Below are 26,947 nucleotides of genomic sequence, written 5' to 3'. Positions count from 1 at the left end.
TCTTTAGGAAAACGAGGAGAGAGACAAGTCTCTGATACCTGGGTCAAGGTGCTGAGAATCAATAGTTTAGTGCTCAGCCCTCAACAGGACATCCATCTACCATCATTCCTTCCAAGGCTCAGTAAGCATCATGGGAGAGGCAGCCACAATAGCCCAAGAGCTAGAAGATGGCAAAGGGCACTATGGAATGCTGCCATCTGGGCAGCACACGGCTACAGCATTCATAAACTCACAGCACCTGTGTTTATCTGCCCTGGATGGGGCTGTAAACATTCCATCACGGACTGGGACGTGGCTCAGGGGCCACACCTGTCTCCATTAAACTACTGGCAGTTTGTTTGCTGGGGGAAGGAGAGTCATTTTTTCCAATGGTATTGCCACTAATTAGCTGCTTCAGAAACCTCCCACCCTGCTCATGCAAGCATCTCCAGTTAAACTCAGTGGGTCCCAAGAAAAAAGAAAGACATGAAAGTAGAAACAAAACTTGCTGGGGAGAAGTGGGCTCAGCAAGAATGGAAGGTAAGAGTAATGGGGATTGAAAATGACCAAGATACACATAGAGGAAATTATTCAAGAGTAAAAATACATTCTTTGGTTTCTCTAAGGTGAAAATGTGTTTGGTGGTACTGAGAGCTGAACCTAGACTCTCACACATAAGAGGGAAGCCTCCTACCACTGAGCTAGTATATCCCTACAGCTAGCCTCCTTTAACTTTTTGAGATGAGGTTTAAGTTGCCAGGTTTAAGTAGCTTGAGTGGGCCTCGAACTGCAATTGTCTTGGCTTAGCCTTCTAAACTGCTTAAAGATCTGTTCTATCACATCCAGCTAGCCCTTTTAAACAAGCACACTTACTCACCTGGTAGCTTCATGCTCTTCCAAGTGCCTTCAAGAGTTTCTTCCTTGTTGAAATGCTTTGGGTATTTATACTTTGGGGGACTGATTACTAATTCCAGGAATAACCTTTCAGTCTGAGAAATGCTTTCTTTTCAGCACACAGATGGGGCTATTCTTACCTCTTGTTAATATTAAAAGTGGCCTCAAGTATAAACAGATTTTGTACAAATAGGTTGCATTAACTTATTTACTGTTTTGTTTACCAAGGCCTATTTTTTAAAGATATTTAAATAGCCTAGATTACCACACTAAACTGGTCCTGTTTCCTGAAATCTATTTAAGATAGTAGATTACAATAATTTCTATGGTGTAAAAACTATTCTTACACAGATGTCCAATATGGATGGCTTAAAAGAAACTCTTTAAAAACTTAAAAAAATATATTCCTATGTTTTAATTAATGTGGCTTCTGGGAGTATGAACATGTAAGTGAATGCAGGTGCCCATGGGGTCAGAGGCATCAGATGGTTGTGGTAAGATGGTGCTAAAACCTGTCAAGAGTATTCACCAGCTTTTAGCCACTGCTCCATCTCTTGGACCCTGAAAGTCATATTTCTAAGTAGAGGATAGCTTTTATTCTAAATACATAAAGAACCTAGTCTTTATTTTTAATCATGAATCATTTTCATTTTAAATTTCATAGTTACTAGAGCACAAGAACAAATTCAATGTCCCTAATCTTGTGTCTTCAAACAAGCCAGTCTATATGTTTAAACACCTCTGAAGCTAAAAATCATAGCTTTGTAATATATATTTGATTAGTTCTTTAAAGTTATAAAAATACAACAGCATTAGTAACTATCTTTATTCTCAAATTGATAAAACCATTTAACATATATTTTACAGTATAAACAAATTAAGTGCTATGCATTTTGCTTATAAAGTGACTTAAAGTATTCAAGCATGTAATTCAATTTGTACAAAAGTTTAAGTTTTCAAATAAACCTTTGGTTAGTAAAACTAATTATAGACCATCAAATCCATTTTCCAAAGTTGGGGGAAAAAAAAAAAAAAAAAAGAAGAAGAAGAAACCAACTAGCAAAAGTATTCCTGTACAAAGTCCTCTTACTATTTAGAAAGAGGGAAACATTCTAACCCTGCTTTTAATGCTGAGCCCTAGCCCGTCTTTTTCTTCTTATTCGTATGTGGCTGAAAGAAAACCATCAGTTTTGAATTGTATAGAAAGCCACATTTTGTTTTATTCTCAGGAAGCTCATCTGTTTTTAAGACTGTTAGTTTCGGTAACTATCAGGGTACTTACTAAAAGTCACACTACTGAAGAGAGCCATTTCAGACACTGAAGTACTCTGTCTGCTGGGGTAAATTCCCTTCTAATTTCACTAGTGCCCAGAATCCAAGATCATACAATATCTGAAAACAAAAACTATATATAAACAAAACTTAGTATTTTTTTTACATTCTAGTAGAATTTACCTTTATTCATATGAAAGTAATATGAAAAGCTACATAACTTAAATAATATAAAATACAACACAAAACTGCAGATATTTTTCTATTAAAATGTTCCAGTTCACTGAGTAATATTTACTCAAAAATTATTTTGAACTTATATATATTATATATATATAAAATTTAGTGTTTCTGAACTGTACAGATACTCCTTTTTATTTTTTAAGTTGTATTGTAGCTATGTAATTCCAAAATTAAAGCATAATCCATTACTAAAATTCACCGGAGACTAACATTCTTTCATAAAAACAGTTCTATTTTTAATTATTTCAAATTGGTTTTTAAGTAGGATTTTCATTTAAATTGTGTAATAATTAAAACTAGTTTAAACAAAGACTTAAAAAAAAAAAAGATTAAACCATTCCTTTATATACAATGCCCCAGGCACCACAAACATTAGTTCTGTAACAGGAAAGAACTCACATGGTTTAGCACATTACAGAGAAAATCTAAGGTTCACACAAAGCTAAACCCTGCCTCTCCTCTCTCCCACTGCTTTCTTCAGGGTTGAGCCTGGCTCTGAGTGCCACTTAACAACCACTGCAGCATTTACTAGTGTTCTAAGGACTCTGATATTTATATCTTAATTTTCAAAAGTTCCATACCACTTGAAACATTTAACCAACCTCTTATGAGCTATACCATACATTTCTCTCACAAAACGCTCACTTTCCTGAGCTATATTCAACACCTTATAACAGGTGTACTTATAACTGAAGACCCTAAAATGTCAAGTTTACATTAAAAAGAAAAAAATGCATAGAGAACATTTCAGAAAGCCTGTTAGTATACTTCTTAGATATTAGGAAATCCAGGTTGTTTCCTTCAGACTATGAACTATCTCATTTTCATAAGTGAATATTACTTTCAAATATGAAACCAAGTTTTCTTTTAAATTTTAAACGTTTGATTGTGGTTAGACTACAAAAAAAAAAAAAAAAAAAAAGGAATCACCTGACTCAAACTGTAGGCCTTCCAACAAACATCATTCATCATAAGCTCACCGAAGACACCAGATTTCTGTGCCACAAAGTAGTAGAATTATATCAGAACTAGAGCAAATACACTTTTATTATAATACAGTTTCTTAAAATTAAGGTGCTATTTATTCATCATGCCCCATATCATGCAATCCTTACCAAGTAGGCATCATGTCTGGAAACCACACCCTGCCAAGATGCTTAGACACTTCCCAGTGAATCTGCTCCAAACTATACTTTTGGTCAGGAATTAACACTTCTTCCATAATGGACAACTGAGACAGGCGGCCCCCACACATCTTCACAAACTCAACAAAGGCACTACATGAGACTTCACATTCCCCCAGCCCAATAGCTGACAAATTTTTGCAACGTTCTGCAATGCGAATTAACTCTTCATCAAGGGGCCGTAACCCATTGGCACACACCACCAGTTCCACTAGTCTCGGGCAGGTCATGCCCACACGGCCAAGCACATCTTTGCTTACTGATCTCCCAAAGTAAAGATGAGTGGCAGGTATTTCATAACGAAAGAATGGGTCAAATTCTTCTTCGTATAAAAAAAAATACATCACTAAGTTCACTTTGGGTGAGTGTTTGATGAAGGCATCCCAGCTGCTCTTCTGAATGGTATGAAAATGTGTCTGTCCGGGGTTCTCACTGACAACATCAATGCGCAAATGTTCTAAGCGAACGTGCTTTTCAGAAGACAGTGCGAGCAACAATTCATCACTCAGCAAATGGTAGTTCAGGGCCAATTCTCGTAAGCCATGACACTGATCAGCCACACAAAGAATACCTTGGAAGAAAAAAAGCCCAGTTATTTATATGGTTTTGTACACTTTATCTGTTCAAATGCTTAATCAAGGACATGTCCTATAAAAGTCATATTTCCTTTTTCACTAATGAATGCAATTTTTGAAATTTAGTTGTGATAATGAGTTAGAAAAGTTAACACTTACTCTTATTGTTTATAATATGAAACCAATTCTATATCTTTGTTGCTCATTTGTAACTTAAGAAAACTGTAATTATAATTTTAAAAACATGCCATAACCAAGTTTTTGTTTGATCCTTATTCAGAACCCACTATGTACCCCAGGGTTGGCTTCAAATTCAGTATTTTGGAGTGTCAGCTGCCATATTATATATAAAAAAAAATCATTACACTAAATTTACAGCTTAAGAAAACTTCTACACTAGCTGGGTGTTGGTGATGCATGCCTTTAATCCCAGCACTTAGGAGGCAGAGGCAGGCGGACCTTGTGAGTTCGAGGCCAGCCTGGTCTACAGAGCTACTTCCAGGACAGGCTCCAAGGCAATACAGAGAAACTCTGTCAGGATGCGTGTGTGTGTGGGGGGGGGGGAGGGGGATGGGGGGGAGATATTCCACACACAACTGGAACAAAAACTAGAGGATAGTGTCCAAAATTAAGAATGTAATGGGTGGTCAGGGTGCATGTGTGGGGGGGGGGGAGAGGGTAAGAGGGAGGGAGGGAGAGGGAACTGGGATCGACATGTAAAATAAAAAAAAAAAGAAATGATATGAAAACATGAATGTAATCCTAAAAATTTCATCAAATGGTTATTGTTTAACGACTAACAGTACTAATAAGCTTGCCAAGTGTCTAGGAAATATGAAACTATCACTCTAAAATGAGTTAAAGATAACAGTTCCCATACTCCAGACAAACTCACCCAAACTATTATCCTCACAACAGATGACTTTATCAAAGGTCAATATTTGATCTCCAAAGAGGATTTATAGAATTTTGCTCCAAAATGTCACTCTAAACTATCCAACATTTCAATCAGGCTACAAAAATTCAATCCCGTACTTAACATTTAGAAACAGGAAGGACTTACAAAACATACATATTTTCGTTACTATTTATTTCATAAGTTATGGAAGGTACTAAATATATTTACCTAAATACTCAAGATCTAAGGAACTAAATTATAAATTAGTATTCTAGTTCAAAGTAGAGACAACTAAAGCTAAAGACAGCAAAGTTAGGATACAAAACAGACTGTAAGTCCATGCACTTAATTACTGCTTAAGAAATCTCAAGAAACCCATTAATAAAGTACAATTTTACAGCAGAGGATGGAAATGGGCAATATAATCAGAACAGGGACAAAGTGACCCTCCAAATAAAGACTTGACACAGTCAGATTAAGAGCCTCTCTGTGCCACTACTCAGTCACTGCAAATTTATGTTCTTCTAGGACACACACACTTTGATACATGCCCTAGCCATCCCAAACAACCTAACCACATCTCGGCAACATCCAAAAACCTAATGCAAAAAGAAAACATTAAGAAAACTGCAAAGATGCAAACAAGAAAAACTATCACAGCAGCTGCCCCAGCCGAAACTCTCAAATGCCCTTTCCTTCCCAAGATCCACTCCCTCATCTCTGTGACCTGGCAAGTGATACCTTGCCTATCATTGCACTATATGACACAACTGCCCTTATGAAATAAATTATAGAGATAATCCTAATCATGAGCTCTTTTAGAAAGGGAAGAGTCAGAGCACAAATGGAACTCAAAATGTTAACTGCTAGCTTTATGACAAGCAAGTTTTAGATAAATTCATGTTAATAGTATCAAATGATTTTTTCATACATAATAAGTAAAAGTAAATAAATAAGCAAGTAGACATGAATTGGGACCATCCCCCACCACACAAAGTGTGAGTGAGAAAAAGATGTCAGTGCAACAACCTCAAAAACACAAACTCACCTACAATATGAGAGTGAATGAAGTGGACTTTTTTTCTGGGGTTCCAGATCAAGAGTCCAGCCTGACAGACACTGAGTCTAGGCTATGATGCTAGGCACAGAAGCCATGGGAGACCTGCCTACAAGTCTGCCTTCCAAAACTGTGGAACTGATATCAGGTGGTGGTATAAGCTATTGCATATGTAATTAGCTATGCAGCTAGAGAGACACTAGTTATGGACATTTCCATGATAACAACATAATGACAAGCATAAATCAATAATAAAAAGCAATTTTTAAAATAAGCAAAGGAAAAATATAGGTTAAAAACCCAAGTAGACATTTTTCCCAGAAGAAACAGAAATAGCCAGTAAACACATGGAAAAAAAAAGTCATCAAATAGCAGGGCATGGTAGCACAAGCTTTAATTCCAGCAGCACTCAGGAACTCTTGAGAGTTCAAGACCAGCCTGATCTACATACTGAGGTCCAGGCTACCCAGGGCTATATATGGAGAACCTGTACGAAACAAAATTATCAAGAACATGCATCTAGACAATTGTTTCGTGCATGTAACCCCAGAACTGGGAAGCGCAGGTAGGAGGACCACCCTGAGCTGAGCGCTAACCTGGATTATACAGTGAGTTCCAAGAGAGAGAAAGGCCTGGAAGGGTAGGGATGGGATAGGGTGTGTGCACACATGCGCATCAAAACCCAAATCATACTGGTACACAAACTAGGATGGGTATAATACAAAAGATAAAACGCACTGGTAAAGATATATAAAAGGAATAGACAATGGCAATTCTCTACTTTCACCCTGTATTTTGGGTTTAATCACTTTTATTCTGGAAAATCCTAACATCTGCGGTTTGGAACTTGCAGAAAATATCTTTGTCTATTGATCTGCCACCTCTTGTTGCTCTAGTAACTGAACTATCCTAGAGTCAGTGTTTGACATGTTGGACACTTCCTCAAGTGGGTAGTAGCTACTATATGACTTGTTGGCAACCCTATAACTAGCTAGACGTACACCAAGAGAATCATGACCACACAAAAATATGTGACTTTTCATATAAGCATTACCTGTTTTACTCAAAAGGTTGAAAACAATCCCGTCAACAATAAATGTGCTATAAACATATAATGAATACTACACAGCAACAATAAGGAATGAAATTCTAATTCATTATACAGTACAAACAATGTGAAAAACATGCTAAGTAACAAACCAGGCAGACAGACAGACACAGACACACACACACGATACAATTCCATGTATAGGAACTACCCAGTATAGACAAACTGCAGAAAAAGAAAATGCAGTAGTGGCTGCCTAGGACTGGGTGGGATGGGGTAGTTGAGTTTTTAGGGTGTGATAGCTATGCTTCTTTTGAACACAAGTCAGCACACTGAAGGCCAATAAATCGTCCATTTTACATGATTGTAAACTATATGGTTCATAAATCCCTTTCTAATATCAGTTTTATGATAATGATATACTGATGAGTAGGTTGAATAATTTTTAAAGAATGTCACGAGGCACAGTGTCCCGGCTACCCTGGAAGGTCAAAAGCAACAACTCCAGCTCCTCCGTGCTCACAGCTCTTAAGACACATGAGTGGGGAACAAACAAGATAGGCGGAGGTCAGGGTGCACTGGACCTTGAACACTAACTATAGAGCTATAGAAGATGGATCTCAGCCTCACAGCACACAATAAAATGTGATCAAGGTCACACAGAAAATAGCTGTCAACGCCTAGTAGCCTCTCCTTAGTTTCTATTTTGTAATGCTTCCAGTTGATTATCTAGAAGAGGTTGAGACGACCAGGTAAATACAATAGTAGGTCTAGCTATTCCAATCACTAAGACCCTCTTTGTGGGTGACGTTAGAAAAAGTGCCTTCCATTCAGCAGTAAACCATATCTTTGAGGGAATTTCAACCCTTTGCTATGGCAAGAAAACAAACATAAACATAGAAAAACTGCAGAACAGCACAGCTAAAGACAGGGAGGGTTCCAAAAGTGGGAGGAGTCAGCAATGAAGCAGCGGCAAGTATGAAAATCATGTTTATACTTACTTTTCAGTACAAATCACTTGTAATTTAAATAACATCAAACTTGGAAAATTCTACATAAAAGTAGTTGGAAAGACCTTTAATAATGCTATTTCTAAAATCTGAGGGTTTTTTTTGTTTTTTGAGACAGGGTTTCTCTGTGGCTTTGGAGCCTGTCCTGGAACTCGCTCTGTAGACCAGGCTAGCCTTGAATTTAGGTTTTAAAGAACATTCTCTCCAAAAGGCAGTAAGATTCACATCACCTCTTCCCCTCTAATAGTGAGAATTACGGGACTGTTCTGACCCAAACACCTGGAGCTCAATTACAGTTATCAACTTTGACCTCAGAGTGTTGCCTTGTGGTTTGAAAATGTCTCTACGTCATAAACTCATGCTTAAACATTTGGTCCCCAGCTATTAGTGCTGGTTTGGAAGGCTGTGAACTTTCAGGACTGGAGCCTGGCTGGGTAAGGCCTGAGGTGTACAGATGGACCAGCTACCTCATGCTCCTGCACCGTACTGTCCTCACATACTGACCAGCACCCTTCAACTGTGAGCCAAATTAGACTCTTCAACTCATCCATAAGTTGCTTTATCAGATATTCTGCCCCAGCAAGGAGTAGCTAATAAACTCTGTTTTTCATTTTCTAGAACATATTATACTCAATTTACCACATGAAATGATTAGAAAATAGGATGAAGTCAGTCTAAGATGGATTACTGCAGATACTACCCTATTGTTATTAGGATACTGAACATTGTTATGCAGAGGAAGATATGGTTTGCTGATTTACAAGTTCACTGACAGATTAAACAAACAATTTTCTTAATTTAAAAAGCAATACAGTTTACTAAAGTGTGTCTGGTAGAGACATGACATACCTGCTGGAGAGACATGAGGGCAGCTGCTCATCTTTAGCAGCTTGAGTGTGTCACTGTTGTTGGCCACTAGCACTTTAAGGGATGGATCATCTACTGGGGTGTCATCTATCTTAAGTGAGGACAGGGATTTGGAGTTTACAAACACAACTGTCAGTGCAGAGATAAAGTGAGACTGAAAGACAAAAGATTAACACACTGTTTCAGTTCTTTAGGAATAACACCTTACAATGTTAGATATGGCTCTCTGCTGCCAATGAGGGATTTCAAATTTATTAAAAGGCAGCACCCCCTCACAAGGTTACCAAAGTGTAAGAGGGAACTAATTTTCATCTCAGAGAAAAGCCTTTTGTACCTGTGGAAGAAAATGTCACTTCAAGCCTCAGAATGTTTCTAAATCACAGCAACCTCAGTAAGATCAAAGAGGAAACCAGGAACCCAGACTGAGTCTCTCAAACAGTCACATGTATTTGGAAGCTAATGTCCTATACATTGCAATACATAGCAAAGAACATAAACACAGAAACTAGTACCACCATCATCAAGACTGAAGTCAATTATCAACTCAACTGGACTATGGAAACACATACAAAATCTTAAAACAATCAGAATCATTTAGAAACCCCAAATTTATAACCCTCTCAAAACACTGTATCTAAGAGATTCTCAAGACTTAATTTTAAGTTGGGCGTTTGTGGCAGCCCTCGGGAGGCAGGGGCAGATGGATCTCTGTTGAGTTTGAGGCCAGCCTGCTCGACAGATACAGCAATACAGGGAAACCCTGTCTCGAAAAACCAAAAAAAAAAAAAAAAAAAAAAAAAACAAAACAAAAAGCCTTGATTTTAATGTATTTCACTTATAAATACTAGAGGACAGCCCTGAACTTCTTATATACATCAATCTGTTGAACAGAGATTTATCTCATCAAAGGGAATCGCTATAGAAACGAGAATTTCAGCACATTTAAAGTACATGACTTTGAATCAGAGTTAAGCTGTAATCAATGGGCAAATATTTGGGAAAACAAAGGAAGATCAACACATGATTCCACACGTGTTCACAGAGGCAAGCTCACCCTGAACCTACCTTTGAAAATTCTCCACAGCAGGGTCAGTGGACAAAACCATGCTGACAGACAATGAATACAAGCAAATACAGCCTCCTTGGTCACAGTCCTTAACTTGCTTTTTCCTTACTGTGTCTAAACAACTGATTTCTGAAATCTTGATTAAATAACTTATGCATTAATGCCACAGTATCTTCATTTCAAACTCAACTACATCTTCCATGATCACAGTTCTTTACTATTAAGCCCATGACTGCTTGCTAACGTCTTTCCTCATTGTCCTGATTTAGCTATGGTTACATGCATTTCTTCTATTTTTCTCTTCTGTTCAGGATAGCCAAAATATAGGAACACCTTACTTCAATCTTTTCTACAAAAAAAAAACAAAAACAAAACAAAACAAAAACAAAAACAAAAAAAAAAAAAAGAGGGAGAAAAAAAAGCAAAAAAGAACAATAAGCATCTGAGGCAGTTCCAGCTACATCAACATTTCTTAAATTAGCACTACAAACATGCAAACTGAGAGCCCCAGACAATAAAAAATAAAATTATGTTCAACATGCTTTATAATATGGTTAATGCTATTTATTTCACATTTTTAAAATACATTATGGCAGGTATGTAAAATACCAACTCAGAGCATTTCCTTTCCCATGAGGCTTGAAGATGGAACTACATGTAACTTATTTAACACAAGGCCCTGGGCAGCCTCTGGACAGGTCTACAGAAGAGGAGTGGAGTCCAACTGCACAGCTAGAGCCAAGACTCAGCGGCTACTTGAGTCTTAAAATGTTAAACAGATTCCCTGCTCCATCTTCCTTCTTCCCTCACAAGAAAATAATCTATCTGAAAACATACAAAATTAATGAAACTTATAGAGATTTTGAAATCATAGTGTTTTATTTAGTTCTGCTATTCAATTGGAACAATCACCTAACTAGTTAAAACTCATATCCTGAATCACTTTAGTAAAACGAACTGTGAAGTGAGTATCTGTATTCTGGTGCTGGAAAAATGGCTCATCAGCTAAGAGCACTGGCTGCTCTTCCAGAGGACCTGCGTTCAGTTCCCAGCACCCACATGGCAGCTCACAACTCTCTGCAACTCCAGTTCTTGGGATCCAATGTGCTGTTCTGGCCTCCATGGGTACCAGGCACATACGTGGTGCTCATACGCTCACGCACATAAAACAAAAATTAGTAAGTCATATTTTACTTTGTGGTATACTTACAAAAAAAGTCATTGCTGCTAGCTGGTCTGGGGATGTGGCTCAGTGGTAGGACACTGGTCAGGCCATAGGTGTGATTCTCAGCATCACACTCGCATGCACTTGCCCCAAGCCTTACAACCCAAGTTCAAACCCTGGAACCCACAAGGCAGAAGGAGAACGGATCCCTGTAAGCTGTCCCCTGACCTCCACATGTGAATGCACACACACAACATGTAAAAAAACCAAGTTTTAAAAGGAACAGTTATATGGTAGAGACTACTCCTTAATTATGCATAGGACTAACACAGTTAAGAATAAACAGTTTGAAATATGATTTGTAAGCTAACTCAAGGTATACTGACATTAACTTTGCTCAAAAATACCCTTTTCATACATTTCCCAAAAGGGTTTAGATAATAATCAGGATCTACTTGCTCAAGACTGGCATTCCTGCTTTCTCAATTTCAACAATCTGTTCTAAGGCTCAGAAAGAAGCCTCTTTTTTTTTCTTTCTGATATGGTTAGTTTTACATTTCTATTAGCACCTGCACTACCTAATCTTATGTAAATTCACTTATTCTTTTACTATACCAATGAAGAGCATAGTAACGCTTCACTTCATGTTTTACTGCTGCTGGAGAGATGGCTCAACAATTCAAACTACTTGCTGCTCTAGCAAAAGACTCAGGTTTGTTACTAGGACCCACACAGCAGCTCCTGCCTGGAACTCCAGTTCCAGGGAATCTGACACCTTCTTCTGGCCTTCCCAGGCATCAGACACACATGAGGTACACATACATGCAAACAGAACACTCATACACATGAAAAATTATTTTTGGTTTTTGGTTGTTTTTGAGAGTTTCTCTGTGTAGTAGTCCTGGCTGCCATGGAACTAGCTCTGTATACCAGGCTGGCCTTGAACCACAGAGATTGCCTGCCTCTGCCTCCCATTAAAAACTCTTTAAAAGTGTATTCTAAATACTATTTTTAATACTGCAAACAGTAACCAGAACTCCATTACACATACTGCCTTGCTATCCTCTCACTGTTAATACTAACAATGCTGGGGCTTTCATGGGAATTCTCTGCAAAAGGGAATAAAACAAGGTAGCTGATACCTTTGGTAGATCCATGAAGCTTGGCCGAGCCGTCGAAATAAGTCCAAGTGTTTTTAAGGAACAATTAACAAGCTGCGATAGTATGTCACAAGCTGCTTCAGCTGATTCTTTGCTGCTGTCCACCTTAGAAAGAAAGTTATGTCTTACTCATGGAACAGCCACATTTCTCTTTGAATAGCTTAATTTTATAAAAGCAAGAAATGCAGTTATTAATCAGTGCATTATCATTTAAAGGACAGTCATATTTAATCATCTCTCCACATAACCTGAGTCTAACTTTCACATTATAATTTCTATGTATATTTACTTATTTAGTACTGAAAGATTAGCTTGATTTATTTGAAAGTAACTGTACAAAAGGAATCAATTTCGTCTTTAGGTAGTAATTTGTACTTTAGTAAATCAAACTACACATGTAAACAATCTCTATTATGAACTGTTTCAAGACACCTGAAGAAACTAATGTCATTTAGAATGTTCAGATGAACCACACAACCTGAAATTTGAAATTCTTCAGTGTTCTGAATAGAAAGATGCATTAGAATAAAGTAAGAGGTCCAACGCAACAAGCACAAAATAAACTGAGCCAAAATAGAGGTTGCTGTTTAGTTCCTGAAGAAAAGGATAATAGATCCAAACACCAATACCTGAAGGGTTATAAAAGAGTATCTCTAGACTAAAAATGTTAAACACCATAACTTTTACTTCCAAAAAAATTTGTGTTTTACTGTTATTACAAAGGAGCTCTTAAGTGCTATCATGTGGGAAAATAATGCACAAATTACAGTTATCAAAACGAGGGTCCCAGACCACACAAAAATCATCTGGGTACTGAAGACATGCAAATTCTAATGCCTAAACCAAATCATCCGAATTATAAAGTTGGTGAGTGGGATGTGCAAGATCTGCCTTTACACCCCCCTTGGTGAGGCTACTGAGCTTAGTGTGAGGAGCACTGCTTTGGATTAATAACCCTGGCTGGAAGTTTTCTTCAGCCTACAGTGAGCACTTAACTATCATCAGGAAAGGCCAGAATACTCTCTGCAGTATGCTTGCTGTCTAAATCAGGCCTCAAATTGTTGATTCTCTTGCCTCAGACTCCCCAGTCCTAAAGTTACATGTATGAGTAACCAAGCCTGGCATTTTCACCTTTCTACAATAATTTTAATTGTTACGGAAAAAATTGGTGTTAAGCATCCCAAAATACACGATAAACCCTGTTCTCACGCAAGCTCCTGTGATTTCATGTAATACTCTTCAAATCTCCAAATACCACCTTCCTTCACTCACCTCTCCATGACACATGGTCTCAATCATCTCTTCATGATACATGGTCTCACTCACCTCTCCATGACACGTGTCCTCACTCATCTCATCATGACACATGTTCTCATTCATCTCTCCATGACACACGTTCTGACTTATCTCACCATGACACATGTTCTTACATGCCCCTTGTAGCCCTGAAATGAAGCAATCTTCCTCTTCTGCTTCCTCTAAAGTACACTCAAACTAGTTCGCTTATATACATACCATCTTTAATGTATTTTTTAATATAAACATATCAAAATAAAACATATCAAAATGAAAAACCCTTGCTGGGCGGTGGTGGCGGCGACGCACACCTTTTATCCCAGCACTCTGAAGGTAGAGGCAGATAGATCTCTCAGTTCAAGGCCAGTCTGGTCTACAGAGTGAGTCCTAGGACAACCAGGGCTACACTGACAGACCGTCTTGAAAAACAAAATGAAACAAAAGCAGTATCACTAGTAGATTAGAAAAAAAAAGCAAGTACGTCCTCCCCAACCTTTGTGATACTGCCTCATGCTGTGGTGACCGCAAACCATAACATTATTTCATTGCTACTTCATAACTGTAGTGTTGATACTGTCATGAACTGTAATGAATGTGTCAATAAGTAGGGTATCTCATGTGACCCTGCAAAGATGTCAAACCCAGAGAGTGGGAGCCACTGCCTTAATGTTAGTTGTATATTTCTCCTTCCTCAAATTTGTTGCCAACCATTCACAGTTAAAACTTCAGCCAAATTATACTCAGTGACTGCTTTTGTTCTTTTAAGTAATTAATCGTAAAGGAATATTTTAGTTCTAGCAGATATTAAAAATTATTTACAATGGTTTCTAAGGCGTGCAATAATTTTTAAACTTTAAGCACTTTCCCTAAAAAGTCAAGTATTTTAAAGACATAAGAAGTTGTATTGGTTAGAATATTAAAGCCACTATTTTATTTTTTTAACAGACTGACTTAAAGTATTACCTTGAAGCTGACATACTGTAGATGGTTTGAATGCCTTTTAATAATCTGTTTGATCAGCTCTGGATGTGTAGCTTTCAAGTAAGATGTAGCTGGCTGATTCAGTTCAAATTCAAAACATCTCCACAAGTCAGGCATGTGAAACACCTGATTCCAATTCCGGCACACTTGGGAAGCATGAGCCCGATCAAGAAGAGGCAAGTACTTAAAAACCTGGAGAATAATGTCCTGCAGCAGATTACCCCAATCACAAGGTTGAGAACATTCATGTGCAGTCCTCAGTTTCTTAGGTTTCTCTGCAGTGCCTTCTTCAGGTGAGTCAAGGTCACTATCTCTTCCTCCTCGTTTCATCCTATTTAGAAAAATTCATTATTTTTTTCCCATCCTACTTAACTTCTAATCACAATTCATTTTCTGTCACTGAGACATTTGGATAGTTAAACAGAAATATGCGCAGAACTAAACCAACGATTCAAGGAGAATATAAAGATATAGTGAAAAGTGTCAGTGGAGATGAACACTCCGGAGGTGATTTCAAACACTACTTATGACCTAAGTAACCCACAGATATACATACATTCAGGAGTTAGCTGTAGTCAATACTTCAAGTGACTAAAAAAGAACCTATAGTGATTCTTTCCAGTTTCTTCAGTCACTCAAGGGTAACTATATTTGAGTTCTTACATCTGAAGTGCAGCAAGGTCAATGAACGTCTAGAGAGGATGAAAGGTAGTCAACAGATCTGCACTGAATAAATAGCCTGTGACACGTGCTAGCATTGCACCATACATCCAACCTCTGCTTACAGAAAGCAACTACTGAACTGCTCCAGGCCTGTGCTCGACCTCTAACAGCATAAAACAGACTGAATACTTCAGGCAATCCACCCTGACTATGCCTTGTTTCAGCTGGAATGTGGTTTCCTGCCATAGCACATTATTGTCACTCTGTTTTCCCTGTCTTTTTTTCCCCCCTGAATGATACCTTCATGTTTTTTCTATGTATTCCATTTTCTTCTTGAAAAGACCTGCTCTCATGGTCAACGGTACTAGAAGTTCTAAGCCAAGCTCGCTGGGTTTCAGTCTCAGCTCTCATGGCTTTGGATAAAGGACAAGACTGTCAGATGTTCCTGTTGTAAAACGGTGACCTTAAGATACAGGGTTCTTGTGAAGTGAAGTATTAGGGCCTTTGAAAGGAGAGCCAATTGATCTCCTGTTTAGAAAACAGCCCAGAATGCAAGCCATCACAGAGGTGGGGAGAACATGGACTGCACCTCCATGTGAAGGGCAATTTAACTTTTATTTTCAAGTAAGTGATCGATCCATCGGGAAGTGGTGGTGCAGAGAAAGGCTGTAGAGCGCACTAATTCAGTGTAGTGGCAAACAATGAGCTTTTTTTTTTCTTTTCTTTCTATACTGCATACAATTGACTCTACCCATTATGATGTAATCAACATTCCAAAGGACACATTTTAATTTGTTAGTTGACTGAGTGCATTGCACTCTACACTAACTACTTTACCATTCAGTCTAGGACCTACAATGCTTTGTTTCTAGAGAGAAATTCTAACAATGCATTGGTCCAAGCAAGACTCAAAAGGATACCTTGTGATGCCAACTAACTTGTGACAAATTGGCACATAAGAATTTCTTAACCCTCTGTGCAGTGAAGGACGTGCCCATGTACTGACTTTCTCATCTAGGAGATGGCAAAAATCTGTGGAGGAGGGCTGAGGGCTGGAGAAGAGAAACAGGCTGTGGGAGGGCACAGCCTCAGGTCATGTCAGTCCAGAAGGCCTGCAGTGCAGTAACAGAACAGACTGTTCTTCACTGTTCCCACACCTGACTACATATGCACACACACAAGAAGGGCTTACTCGAGTAGAAAGAGAACGCAGAAAACAAAATGGCAGCGATGACAAGATGGCTTTATGGGAGACTCAAACTTATTATGAGTCTAAAAATAGATTTTCTAAGTGTGTTCAGAGAAAGGTTAGAACAGTCCATAAGGCCATCTTAAAAAAGAAAAACTAATGAAAGTGTCCCACTAGAGGTTAACCTGTTATTATGACCCATTTTCCCACTTTAGCTTATCCTGAAGGGTTAACTTTAATTTTAGCATTTCAATTTGGGTCAAAGTACAAAGAGTTTGCTACCAAGGACTTGGAATCTACTGAGAATTTCCACCTCCAAAGATTCAGCCTCCAAAGATTCAGAACAGAATGAAACTGTCTTCCTACTTCCACACAGGATGCTCTGCAGCTTCTGGAGAGATCTTCCCAAGCCAGAGCTTAAAGATGAAATCATTCACTTTACTGTCAAGATTCAAACTAAAAACTAACAAAATGGCAGCCTTACAGTCATTTAACAATACCCTGCTAACTCTAAACATACACAATGTTTACCCGAGGCAGGGTCTTGATAAGTAAGCCTGGCTGGCCCGGATATCACAGATCCACCGTTTCTGCTCCCAACGCAGTCCTGTTCTACATGTAGTGTATTTTAACACAACTCCAGATTTGGGAGGGAGTCAGAGAGGGCAATATAAAATTACCCAACACTAAGGTATTTTAAATACTGTTCTTGATCTAAATGTAAACTGAATATATGGATCACCAAAGTATATATTAAGTACTTATGAGTTTATGACAGCTAAAGTCTAGGGACTGTCAAAGGCATTAAGAGATTAATGTCAAAAATCTTATGAGGCAACAGAAAAGCAAAAGGCCAAATGCTAAGATGTCCTGTGTACTATTCTCATTTAGTGTGAAAATAACATTAGTGAATGAACACCTAACCAAGTCTAAAATATCATTTTTCAAAGTTGGTCTTTTTCAGTTCAAAACTTCCAATGCTTTCTATTTTAACCACCCCCACTTGAAGCTCTGCTGTATAGAAAGTTGAACAAATCGATTACAGCATTCACTAGTATACAGCTAGTTTACAGCAGTGGGTTTTATACTGCTTGCTTCGAGTCGAAGTGAAAGTGCATTTTATATTTGAACCGAAGGAAGAAGAATCGAGTACCAAAACAGGACAATAAACATCAATGAGATTTTCCAGCACAGAAAACCTGGGCTCTGGCAGTTTTGATTTACTGTAGTGTTTCAGGAACCCAAATATACTACAACGGAGCCAGGAACTTTTGCTGGTATCTCTATCAAGTGCCAAAGAAGCAACCTAATTAAGGAAGCCTACCAACTAGTTGAGCAGCACCAGGGATGAGTGAGCTAATCAAATGTTCCCATAAAGTGCAACGAAGAGTCCAAGTTTTCTTACTGTCTTGAGACACTTGGTGGGCATGACATAATTAAAAGCCCTTCTATTTGTACCTAAGCTTTACGGGTCCGCCTCTGGCTTTACATTTCCACTATTATGTCCTGTGTTTTGCTTTGGATTGGAAGGAAACCTAACACACACTCTTCGGCTGCAATACAAGAACTGAACAATATGAAAGAGATTAACTCTCCGCGGGGATGCAGATAACCGGGAGGGGGGCATGCGGATAACCCGGAGTGAGTGAGTTTAGAGCTACAGATAATTGCTACAAGGCGTTCAGGGGAATTTTAAAAGTTACCCCTTTCGCGTAAGGGAAAAAACAAAACAAAACAAAACGAAAACTAATCCCATCTGGGCCACTGGAGCAGACACCACCAGCAACAAACCGCCGGACTCCGGCTCTCACCTCTCGCTTGCAGACGCCCGCGCCGGGCTGCTTCCTCGGGGCGCCGGGCTGCAGCGCGCCCCAGGCGGCTGCACCCAAGTTGGCCAAGTTTTGCCACCTGGGCGCTGGGCGCGGGCGGCAGCTCCCGCCTCCCGGGCCTGGCTCTCGGGGGCCTCCGCTCTCCCCGGCAGCCGCACCGGCGCGGGCGAGCCCGGCAGCGCCCGTCAGTGGCCCCGGCAGCCGAGCCGCCCGCGGGGCCGGAGCGCGCGCGCGCCCCGCGCCTTGTTGACACGGCCCGAGCTTCCGGTCGCGCCCCGCGCGCGCCCGCGGCGGCCGCCGCCGCCCTCCCCGCCCGCCCCCTCCGCCGTACCTGCTGCCGGGGGCGGCGTCCCCCACACACCACCCCGGGCTGCGCGGGCGGCGGCGGCCGCGGCCCTCACGTGAGGCCTCCCGGGGCCCCCTGCCCGCGCTCCGCCCGCATCCGACACCGAGACGCTGCTCCCGCGCCGGGGGCCGACGCGGCTCCACCTTGGCGGCTCCGGCCGGCCGGGGGGAAGCGTCCCTCCCCCGTCCCGCGCAGGCTGCGTCCTTCGCCTCGGCTCCTCCTCGTCGTCGCCGCCCGGGACCGGACGCCCTGGGCGAGCAGCGGCCGACAGCAGCGAGCACCGAGCGCCGGCCCGGCGACAGAACCCAAAATGGCGCCCGGGGCTCGCGGGCGCGCGCCTGCCCGCCCCCCCCCACCGGCCCGTGCGCGTCTCCGCCCGAGGGGGCGGGGCCTGGCGGGCGCGCGCGCAGGGGCGGCCCCCCCCCCCCACACGCCCGGGACAGTCCCTGCGCAAGGTTTGTTTTGTTTAGGGGCGGGCTGTGGGCGGGCTGCAGCTAACGACGTGCCGCGAGCCTTTCTCTCTGGCTAAAACCGGAAAGGTTGGGGTGGGGCAACCGGCGCTGGGAAGGAGCGAGCGTCTGCAGCATCAGGACCCACCCCTCCCGGACGTAAACATCAGCTGACCCACCTCCGCGGGGAGGGCGCGGCCCTGGCAGGCGGCCCTGAGGCTGCTGCTGTCTGCGCGCCTGAGTGGATCAGCGCGGTCCACGCTGCGGCTGCGGACGGTTTCCTAAAACAGTGCTTGCGTTTCCATTGTTTTCCAAGGCAGTTTTTGTCTATTTATTATTATTATTTTTTTTTTCGAGATGCAAGGCTGCTTTGAATGATTCACAACTTTGTCAAAACCACGTTTACTTCCGAAGTAGAACCTTGAAGTCAGAATGTTTTTCTAAAACACGTAGGGAGAGTGTAAAGAAGCAGATGGCTAATCACAAAACAAACAAACAAAAATTCCGGATGGAGCGTTTTTGTAAAGCAAGAGTCTTAAATGCTACCTATTTGATTTGTTTAAAAAGTTTGGACTTGGTGATACTGGATTTTCTTAAAATGAGAAAATGTTCACAGTTGCAAAGTTTTGAATTTAGCTGCTTACTGTGCCTTTGGCTCTGTCTGTGTTATTTTTCCAAAGCAAATAGCTCTTCTCTCTTTCCAACCTCGTCTTTCTTCCCCCTCCTACCGTCCTGTCCTCCTCCCTTTTCTTTAGACAGGGTCTCATTTTGTAGGCCTGGCTGGCTTGGGACCATGCAGAGATCCGCCAGCTTCTGCCCAGTCAGTGCTGACCCTGAAAGAATGTGCCACTGTGCCTTGCAAAAATATGCTGAATTTGAAAATGCTTTCATGTATGTTTTTATTTTATTATTTTTTAGGTTTATAAGCTTTATTTTCATTTACTTGTAGGTATGTGTGTTTGCAGGCAGGGCGGGGGTTGGAGGGGTGGGGTTGGGATGAGGGGAGCGTTGCACATGAATGTTGTGTCTAGAAGGGATTTTTGGATTACCTGAAGCCATTAGCCCTGGGTGCTGGGAACTGAACTTAAGCTATCTGGGAAAATAGCAAGCACTCTTAACTGCTAAGCTGTCTCTCCAGCCAAAAGCATATACTATTTATTGAAAATATATGTATATATATATATACATATTATATATATATACATATATTTTTTTTTCATGAGAACAAGTTCTGTCACATACAGTATAAGACCATAATCGCGGCCCGGTGGTGGTGGCTCATGCCTTTAATCCCAGCACTTGGGAGGCAGAGGCAGGAGGATCTCTGTGAGTCCGACCAAGTGCCAGGACAGGTTCTAAAGCTACATAGAGAAACCCTGTCTCCGAAAAACCAAAACAACGAAACCAGAAGCATGGTAGTGTCACTATACATGGTGATAATGTACTGTGCATTTAAACAAACAGAAGAAATTTTAATAATTTTATCAGAAAAAATGTTTGAGGCATTAGAATGATCAACCCAACTTAAACATCAAACATTGCAGACATGACTTGACTGGCATGGAGAGATGGTCAGCAATTAAGAGCACTGGCTGCTGTTGCAGAAGACAGAAGTTCAGTTCCCAGCACCACATGGTGGTCCATAACCCGTCATAACTTCAGCCCAGGAGATCCGATGCCTGTATGAAAGTGATGTAAAGACAGACACGCAGGCAAACACTCATACACATGAAATTAGATTAAATATTAAAACTTTAAGTGAATATATTAATTGAAATATTGCTTCACACCATTAATATGTATACTGTATATATTAATCAATTTCTTCTAAAAGTTCAAATGAGAAATGTGAAACTCAAACTACTGAGGGTCTAGGTCAGCACTGTTCTTTATGCAATTGAAAAGTTTGTAGAGCCATATGAAAAAGCTAAGGAGAGTTGAGTTTTTACATTTTACTCTTCTTTTAGCTCTTTTGGGTGCCTGACCCTCATCTCCCAAATAAACACACAGAGGCTTGTTATTACTTATAAATGCCTGGCCTTAGCTTGGCTTGTTTTTTGCCAGCTTTTCTTAAATTACCCACCCACCTTTGGTCTCTGGGCTTTTTCCTTACTTTCACCCTTTCGCCTCCCTTGCCCCTTCTTTCTCCTTTTCTCCTCCTATTTCTTCTCTGTGCCCGCCAGCCCCGCCTATCCTTGCTCCTGCCTGGAGATTGGCCTTCAGCTCTTTATTAGACCACCAGGTGTTTTAGACAGGACAAACATCACAGCTTCACAGAATTAAACAAGTACAGCATAAAGGAATGCCACACATCTTCGCATCATTAAAACAAATGGTCCACATCGTAAATGAACGTAACACACCTTAAAAACAGTTTTCCACATCAGGGAGCTGGTGAGATGGTTCAGCTGGCACAGTCACTTGCTGCTCAGCCTGTTGACCTGAGTTTTATCCCTGAAAAACACGGTGGAGAACTGACTTCCTCTGACGTCATCGGGAGGCCACAGGGGACACACTCAACTAGGTGAAGGAGGGCTGGAGAGATGGCTCATTGGTTCCCATCACCCACAAATGGGCCGGCCACTCACAACTGCCTATAACCCCAGCTCCAGGGGACTTGATGGCATCTGCTCTCACACACATAGACACACATAGATAAAATCAGTTTTATTTACTTTACCTAGTCCACAACCAGGATGTACCTTCTAAGTGTAATCAATTATCTTTAAAAAAAACATCAGTGCGCTATCTTCTGTTTTTCTCTGTAGGACTCAGTTGGCACATCCGTAAAGGGTACTAGTTCACAGGTTTCCGGAGGACCAAAACATGACAAGGCACATGTTTACCAGAGGCTTGGTGGCTTAAAACAGTAAAAATTTATATTTGTACAGTTCTGGAAATAAATACAAGATGAGCTAAAATCAAGACCTTAGCAGAGCAATGATCCTTTGTAGTCTGGGGAGGGGAACCTGCTTGCTCACTTATTTTCCAGGTTGTCTTGTAAGTCTCCTGCTTCTTCCAGCCTGACTGGTTCCTCCATCTTTAAGGCCAACAATGGATCATCACCAAGTCCTGTGTGCAAAGTCCCTTCCTCCCTCCTTCCCTCCCTCCCTCCCTCTCTCCTTCCCTCCCTCCCTCTCTCTCTCCCTTCTTACCCCCACCCCCCACTTGTATTCTCCGACTGATCCAGTTGCTTCTACTTCACCAAGTGGGCCCCTTCTGATTGCACCGATCACCCTGATTAATCCAGTGTACCCTCATTTCAAAGTCTAGCCCTTCCAGGCTCAAGTCATATATCCCAAGGGTCAAGACCTGGCAAAATTGGGGAAGGCATTTTGTGTCCCCACACTCAGACACAAAGGTTAGCCACTGTAAGCCATCAATACTTTATCTCATTAAACTACACATGTGTTCTTAGTTAACACTGTGTTATATTCTTTATCCATCTGTGTTCCAGTTCGGTGAATGTCTCATTCCCACGCTTAGCACAGAGCGATGCACTTATTAAGTCACACAATCCATTGAAGCACTTAAGAGGAAGTCAAGGTTGCTAAGCAACTGGGAACGTAGCCTCCCTGGAGTGTGTTGTCAGGTGCTGACCTGGACAGAGCAGGTGTTCAAATATTTATTAAAGGAACCAACGGAGCCGAAAAGTTCACATACACTTCCGAGGGATACTGATGCCCCAGTCCTTGCTAAACTCTTTGGCATGGTCCCGCTCGCTTTCGCTTTTTAAAACTTACCAGTTTCCTCAGGACTCAACCTGAACTTGCTTATGTTAAGGAAATGTAGGACACCCTGTAACAGAACCTGTTCAGCTGAGAAAAAGCTCGGCCTTAGTGACTTTGGTTGCATGGCTACTTATTGGACACTGCCCTTTGACTTTTGTTTAAGGTTTTATGTAATCTATTATTGCTTTATTCGGGGCAGGGTCAAACGCTGTACTGTATGTGTCCCCATGAACTGTGTACCTGTGGAGGTCCAAGGGCAAGGTGCAGGAATTGTTTCTCACCTTCTTCTATGTATGTCCTCAGAGCAAGTTGCCAGGCTTGGAGGCCAGTGTCTTTACTCATTGAATTATCTTGCTGGATCTATCTGTACATACCACAGTGTACTTGTGGAGATCAGAGGAAACCTCCACTTGTTTGTCCTTGCCTTCTACCTTGTTTGAGTTAGGGTCTCTGTGTTTCGCCATTGTGTACACATTGTGAGGCAAGGTTCTTGTCTCTGCCTCCCAGATCACCATAGGAACACTGGGATGGCAGATTTAAGATATCAGGTTTTTATGGAGGTTCTAGGAATGTGAATTCAGGTACCCACACTTCCACAGCAAGCATCATTCTCACCGAGTCATCTCTCCAGCCCTTGACTTTTATCTCATAATTTCTCTTCATTGGAACTCCCTCTAGAAATGAGTTTTGTTATAGTAGTTATGGGTTAATAATTAAGTCAGAGCTAGCCAATAGGAAACACCAGTCACTGTGGCCAACAGTTTAAAAACTAATATAGTGTCTGTGTGTTTATTTTGGGGCTCAAGAGTAAGGGACCTGCAGGGCCAGAAATCTCATGTTACAAAAAGTGGGTGGGAAGAGAGGTAGAGGGTGAAAAAAAGACCGGAGGAAACAAGCAAGTTAGTAAACAGAGTCCAAAATGAATAGAGTACTGCATATGGTTTATCAAATAACGTTACTGGCAGAATAAGGGAGATCTTGGGCCTGAGTAACTGGACCAGAAGGTTAAAAATAAATGGTTTTTCTTCAACTTGGAAATAAAAAGTTTTTTTTTGTTTTTTTTTTTTTTTGTTGTTGTTGTTTTGTTTTGTTTTTTTGAGACAGGGTTTCTCTGTGGTTTTGGAGGCTGTCCTGGAACTTGCTCTTATAGACCAGGCTGGTCTTGAACTCGCAGAGATCTGCCTGCCTCTGCCTCCCGAGTGCTGGGATTAAGAGCATGTGCCACCACCGCCCAGCTTGAAATAAGAAACTTTTATTTACAGAACGAGTCATTAAGTCTTGCTATTGTGTCTCTGCTCCTTTCGGCCTACCACATTATACAAAGCATTAGCAGGCTGGTCTGTACATGGATGTGTGAGCTGGGGTCTGGCCATAAGCACCCTCATCATGTACTCTGTCATATTTTATCCCTAAAGCTTGGGGATTGTACGAACGGCTTCTTCCCTTTGGGTACACACTGTAGTACTTTGTTGATTTTATTGGTCATTACTAATACATTCATCTGAGACTCTGGCCAGGCATCTCACTACCTGTCAGTTTCCTTTCCTAATGCCATGATAAAAATACGTTGAGTAAAGCAATACAAGGGAGAAATGGCTTATTTAGTTCACCGGTCACACGATCCATCGTGTCAGAAGAGTCACAAGGCAGCTCAAGGGAGCACGTCACATTGCATTTGCAGGTAGAAGAAGAGAGTGTCAAGTGCACAGTAGAGCTCAGCTGACTCTATACAGTTCAGGACCCCCTTCCTAGGGAATGGTGCCGCTCACTGAGGTCTGTCTGGTCTTCTGACCTCGGTTCATTTAGCTATAATAACCCCACATTGGCCAATCTAATGTACAATATTGTGCCTCTGCTCTGTAATGAGACTCTATTTCAGGTGAATCTCCCTTGTGTCATGCTGACAATGAAACCATCATTGTTATTTCCCACTGCAGTTTAAAAACTGCAGTTGAGCTGTTAGCCAGCAAAGCCAATGGGTTCAAGACGGTCTTTCTTACATGTCTCAAGTGTGCAGGAAGCCTTTTACGTGTGTGGCATCCTTCAGGTTAGTTTCAATCCCAGAGATAGTGAGTTAAAGTTTAATGTTTACAGTGGCTTCACTATAATCTCCTGGTCTCCTGGGGGTACATGAAGGGTTAAGGTTTATATTTGTACGTATCTGTGTCCCCTGGAACATGATGGTCAACCCTGAGCCTGCTGTTTGTACCACGAGACAACTCACTGCTCTCTCAACATAAGGAAGCTTCTGCATTTCCAAATCAGTTTCTTAACCTCCGTTTGCTTCTCCTTCTTCCTTTCCCCCCTCCTCCTCCTTGGTCATATTTTTCCTTCCATTGAAAATAGATTATCTTCTCATACAATATACCCTGGTTAGTTTCCCCTCCCTCTACCCCTCCCAGCTCTTCCCAGCCTCCCTTCCCCTCAGGATCCACTCATTAGAAAAGAACAGGCTTCTAGGAGAGAACAACCAAACACAACAAAATAAAATATGTTAAGATGAAGCAAAAACTATAACACAGAGCCTGGACAAAACAAGGGGGAAGCCCACAACGCAGATACAAGAGTCAGAGATCTACTTGTTTTTAATACATCCAGGAGTCCCATAAAAACACCAAGCTGGGAGCTGTAACAGAGAGGCGGGGGACCGGGTGCAGAACCTTGCAGGGCCTGTGCTTGCTGCTTCTGTTTCCGAGTTCATATGCACCTTGTTCAGCTGATTTAGGGGCCCTGTTCTCCTGGTGTCCCGAATCCCCTCTGGCTCTTACATTTTTTATGCCTCCTCTTCTGAGGTGTTTCCTGAGCTCTGAGGGGGGAGGCATTTGATGAAGACATCCCATTTAGGGTTGTGTGTTCCAAGGACTTTCTCTCTGCATAATGTCTGTCTGTGGATCTCTTCATCTGTTCCCATCTGCTGCAGGAGGAATCTTACCTAATATTCTGTGGTAAGTAAGGCACTGATCTATGAGGATAGCAGATAACATGGACTCCTTTTATTGATATATTTAGAACAGTACGTTTTGTGTTACCCTAAGTTTCTGGGATAACTTGTGTTTGGTCCTTGGTCATTCAAGCAGTCTTACGGTTTCTGTCCTATAAATTGGACCTTAAGTCATATTAGACATTGTTTGGCTACTCCCACAAATTTGGTGCCATCGTTATCCTAGCATATCTTGCAGGCAGGACAGATTGTGGGTCAAATGTTTTATGTCTGAATTGGTGTTTGTGTTTCTCTCTTGGTAGCCTGCAGAGTGCCTTCCTACACTAACAACCGTAGAAGACAGGGGTGAAGGCTACATGTAGGCACCATGCTGACTTCTCCATGATCAATGAGTTTTTTGGGTACTGTCCTCAGCAATGGGGCCCAACAGTCAGTTTGTGGGGGTAACCCCATTGTCTTAGCAACAGCCTGGGTTGTTTGGGGATTTCCATGGGACCCCTTTGGCCAAGAACACAAATTAATGTAAGGGAGTCTTGTAGTTGGAGGTTTCTTGTCCTGCCCACCAGTTCCCAAACAACCACTATAAGGCTTAACATTAATTACAATTGTTTGACCAATGGCTCATGCATATTACTGACTAGCATTCACAATTGAATCAACCCATTTTTACTAATCTGTGTATCACCACAGGGCCATGGCATACTGGTAATGTTCTGGCATCTTACCCCTTCAGAGGCTACATGGCATCTCCTTGACTCTGCCTTCTTTCTCTCCTTATTTTTGTTTGGATTTCCCCTTGGCTATACTCTGCAAGACCATTAGTCAAAACAGCTTTATTTATCAACCAATAACACACACACACACACACACACACACACACACACACACACACACACTTGCGGCACACAGGACATCCCACATGCCAGCTTCATTACTGGAAGCTTCCTTTGGTAACAGGAGGTGGCCAGTTGGGACTCTCTCTCTCTCCCTCCCTTGTTATTAAGAAAATTAATTTGGGTCACCTTCATATGTAGTGAGATATCCACCCATCCACACCTGTTGTACTGACCACGCCCACTGGGGCATGAGGACAGGTATGGCCGT

The 26,947-nt window shown here is 41.4% G+C and overlaps 1 protein-coding gene across 2 annotated transcripts; it reads right to left on the bottom strand.

Annotated features, from left to right (window-relative positions):
* Window positions 1–3,417: 3,417 nt before the first annotated feature.
* Fbxl3 (F-box and leucine rich repeat protein 3) lies at window positions 3,418–18,791 on the bottom strand. Of its 2 annotated transcripts, none has more exons than XM_051195274.1 (5): window positions 18,708–18,791; window positions 14,678–15,026; window positions 12,401–12,523; window positions 9,010–9,181; window positions 3,418–4,143 (listed from the first exon to the last, which is right to left on the bottom strand). In XM_051195274.1, exons 2-5 carry the CDS (start codon window positions 15,023–15,025, stop codon window positions 3,500–3,502), a joined length of 1,287 nt encoding a protein of 428 aa, XP_051051231.1. In that variant the 5' UTR covers window position 15,026; window positions 18,708–18,791; the 3' UTR covers window positions 3,418–3,499. The 2 variants fall into 2 exon arrangements, with proteins under 2 accessions (XP_051051231.1, XP_051051230.1); XM_051195273.1 differs by lacking the exon at window positions 18,708–18,791 and adding an exon at window positions 18,359–18,378.
* Between the last annotated feature and the right edge of the window lie 8,156 nt (window positions 18,792–26,947).

Source organism: Phodopus roborovskii, unplaced genomic scaffold (genome assembly GCF_943737965.1).
Source record: "Phodopus roborovskii unplaced genomic scaffold, PHOROB, whole genome shotgun sequence".
NCBI lineage: Eukaryota > Metazoa > Chordata > Mammalia > Rodentia > Cricetidae > Phodopus > Phodopus roborovskii.
The sequence above is the reverse complement of the archived record's forward strand: the minus strand, read 5'-3'. Positions and strand labels throughout refer to the sequence as shown.

Excerpts from the sequence above, each read along its gene's own strand:
- Fbxl3 (XM_051195274.1), bottom strand. The coding sequence starts at position 15,025 with ATGAAACGAGGAGGAAGAGATAGTGACCTTGACTCACCTGAAGAAGGC. Across the intron at positions 9,182-12,400 it reads GCTTCATGGATCTACCAAAG|TCTCACTTTATCTCTGCACT; the intron begins GTATCAGCTACC and ends TTTGTCTTTCAG. Across the intron at positions 4,144-9,009 it reads CCCTCATGTCTCTCCAGCAG|GTATTCTTTGTGTGGCTGAT; the intron begins GTATGTCATGTC and ends TTTTCTTCCAAG.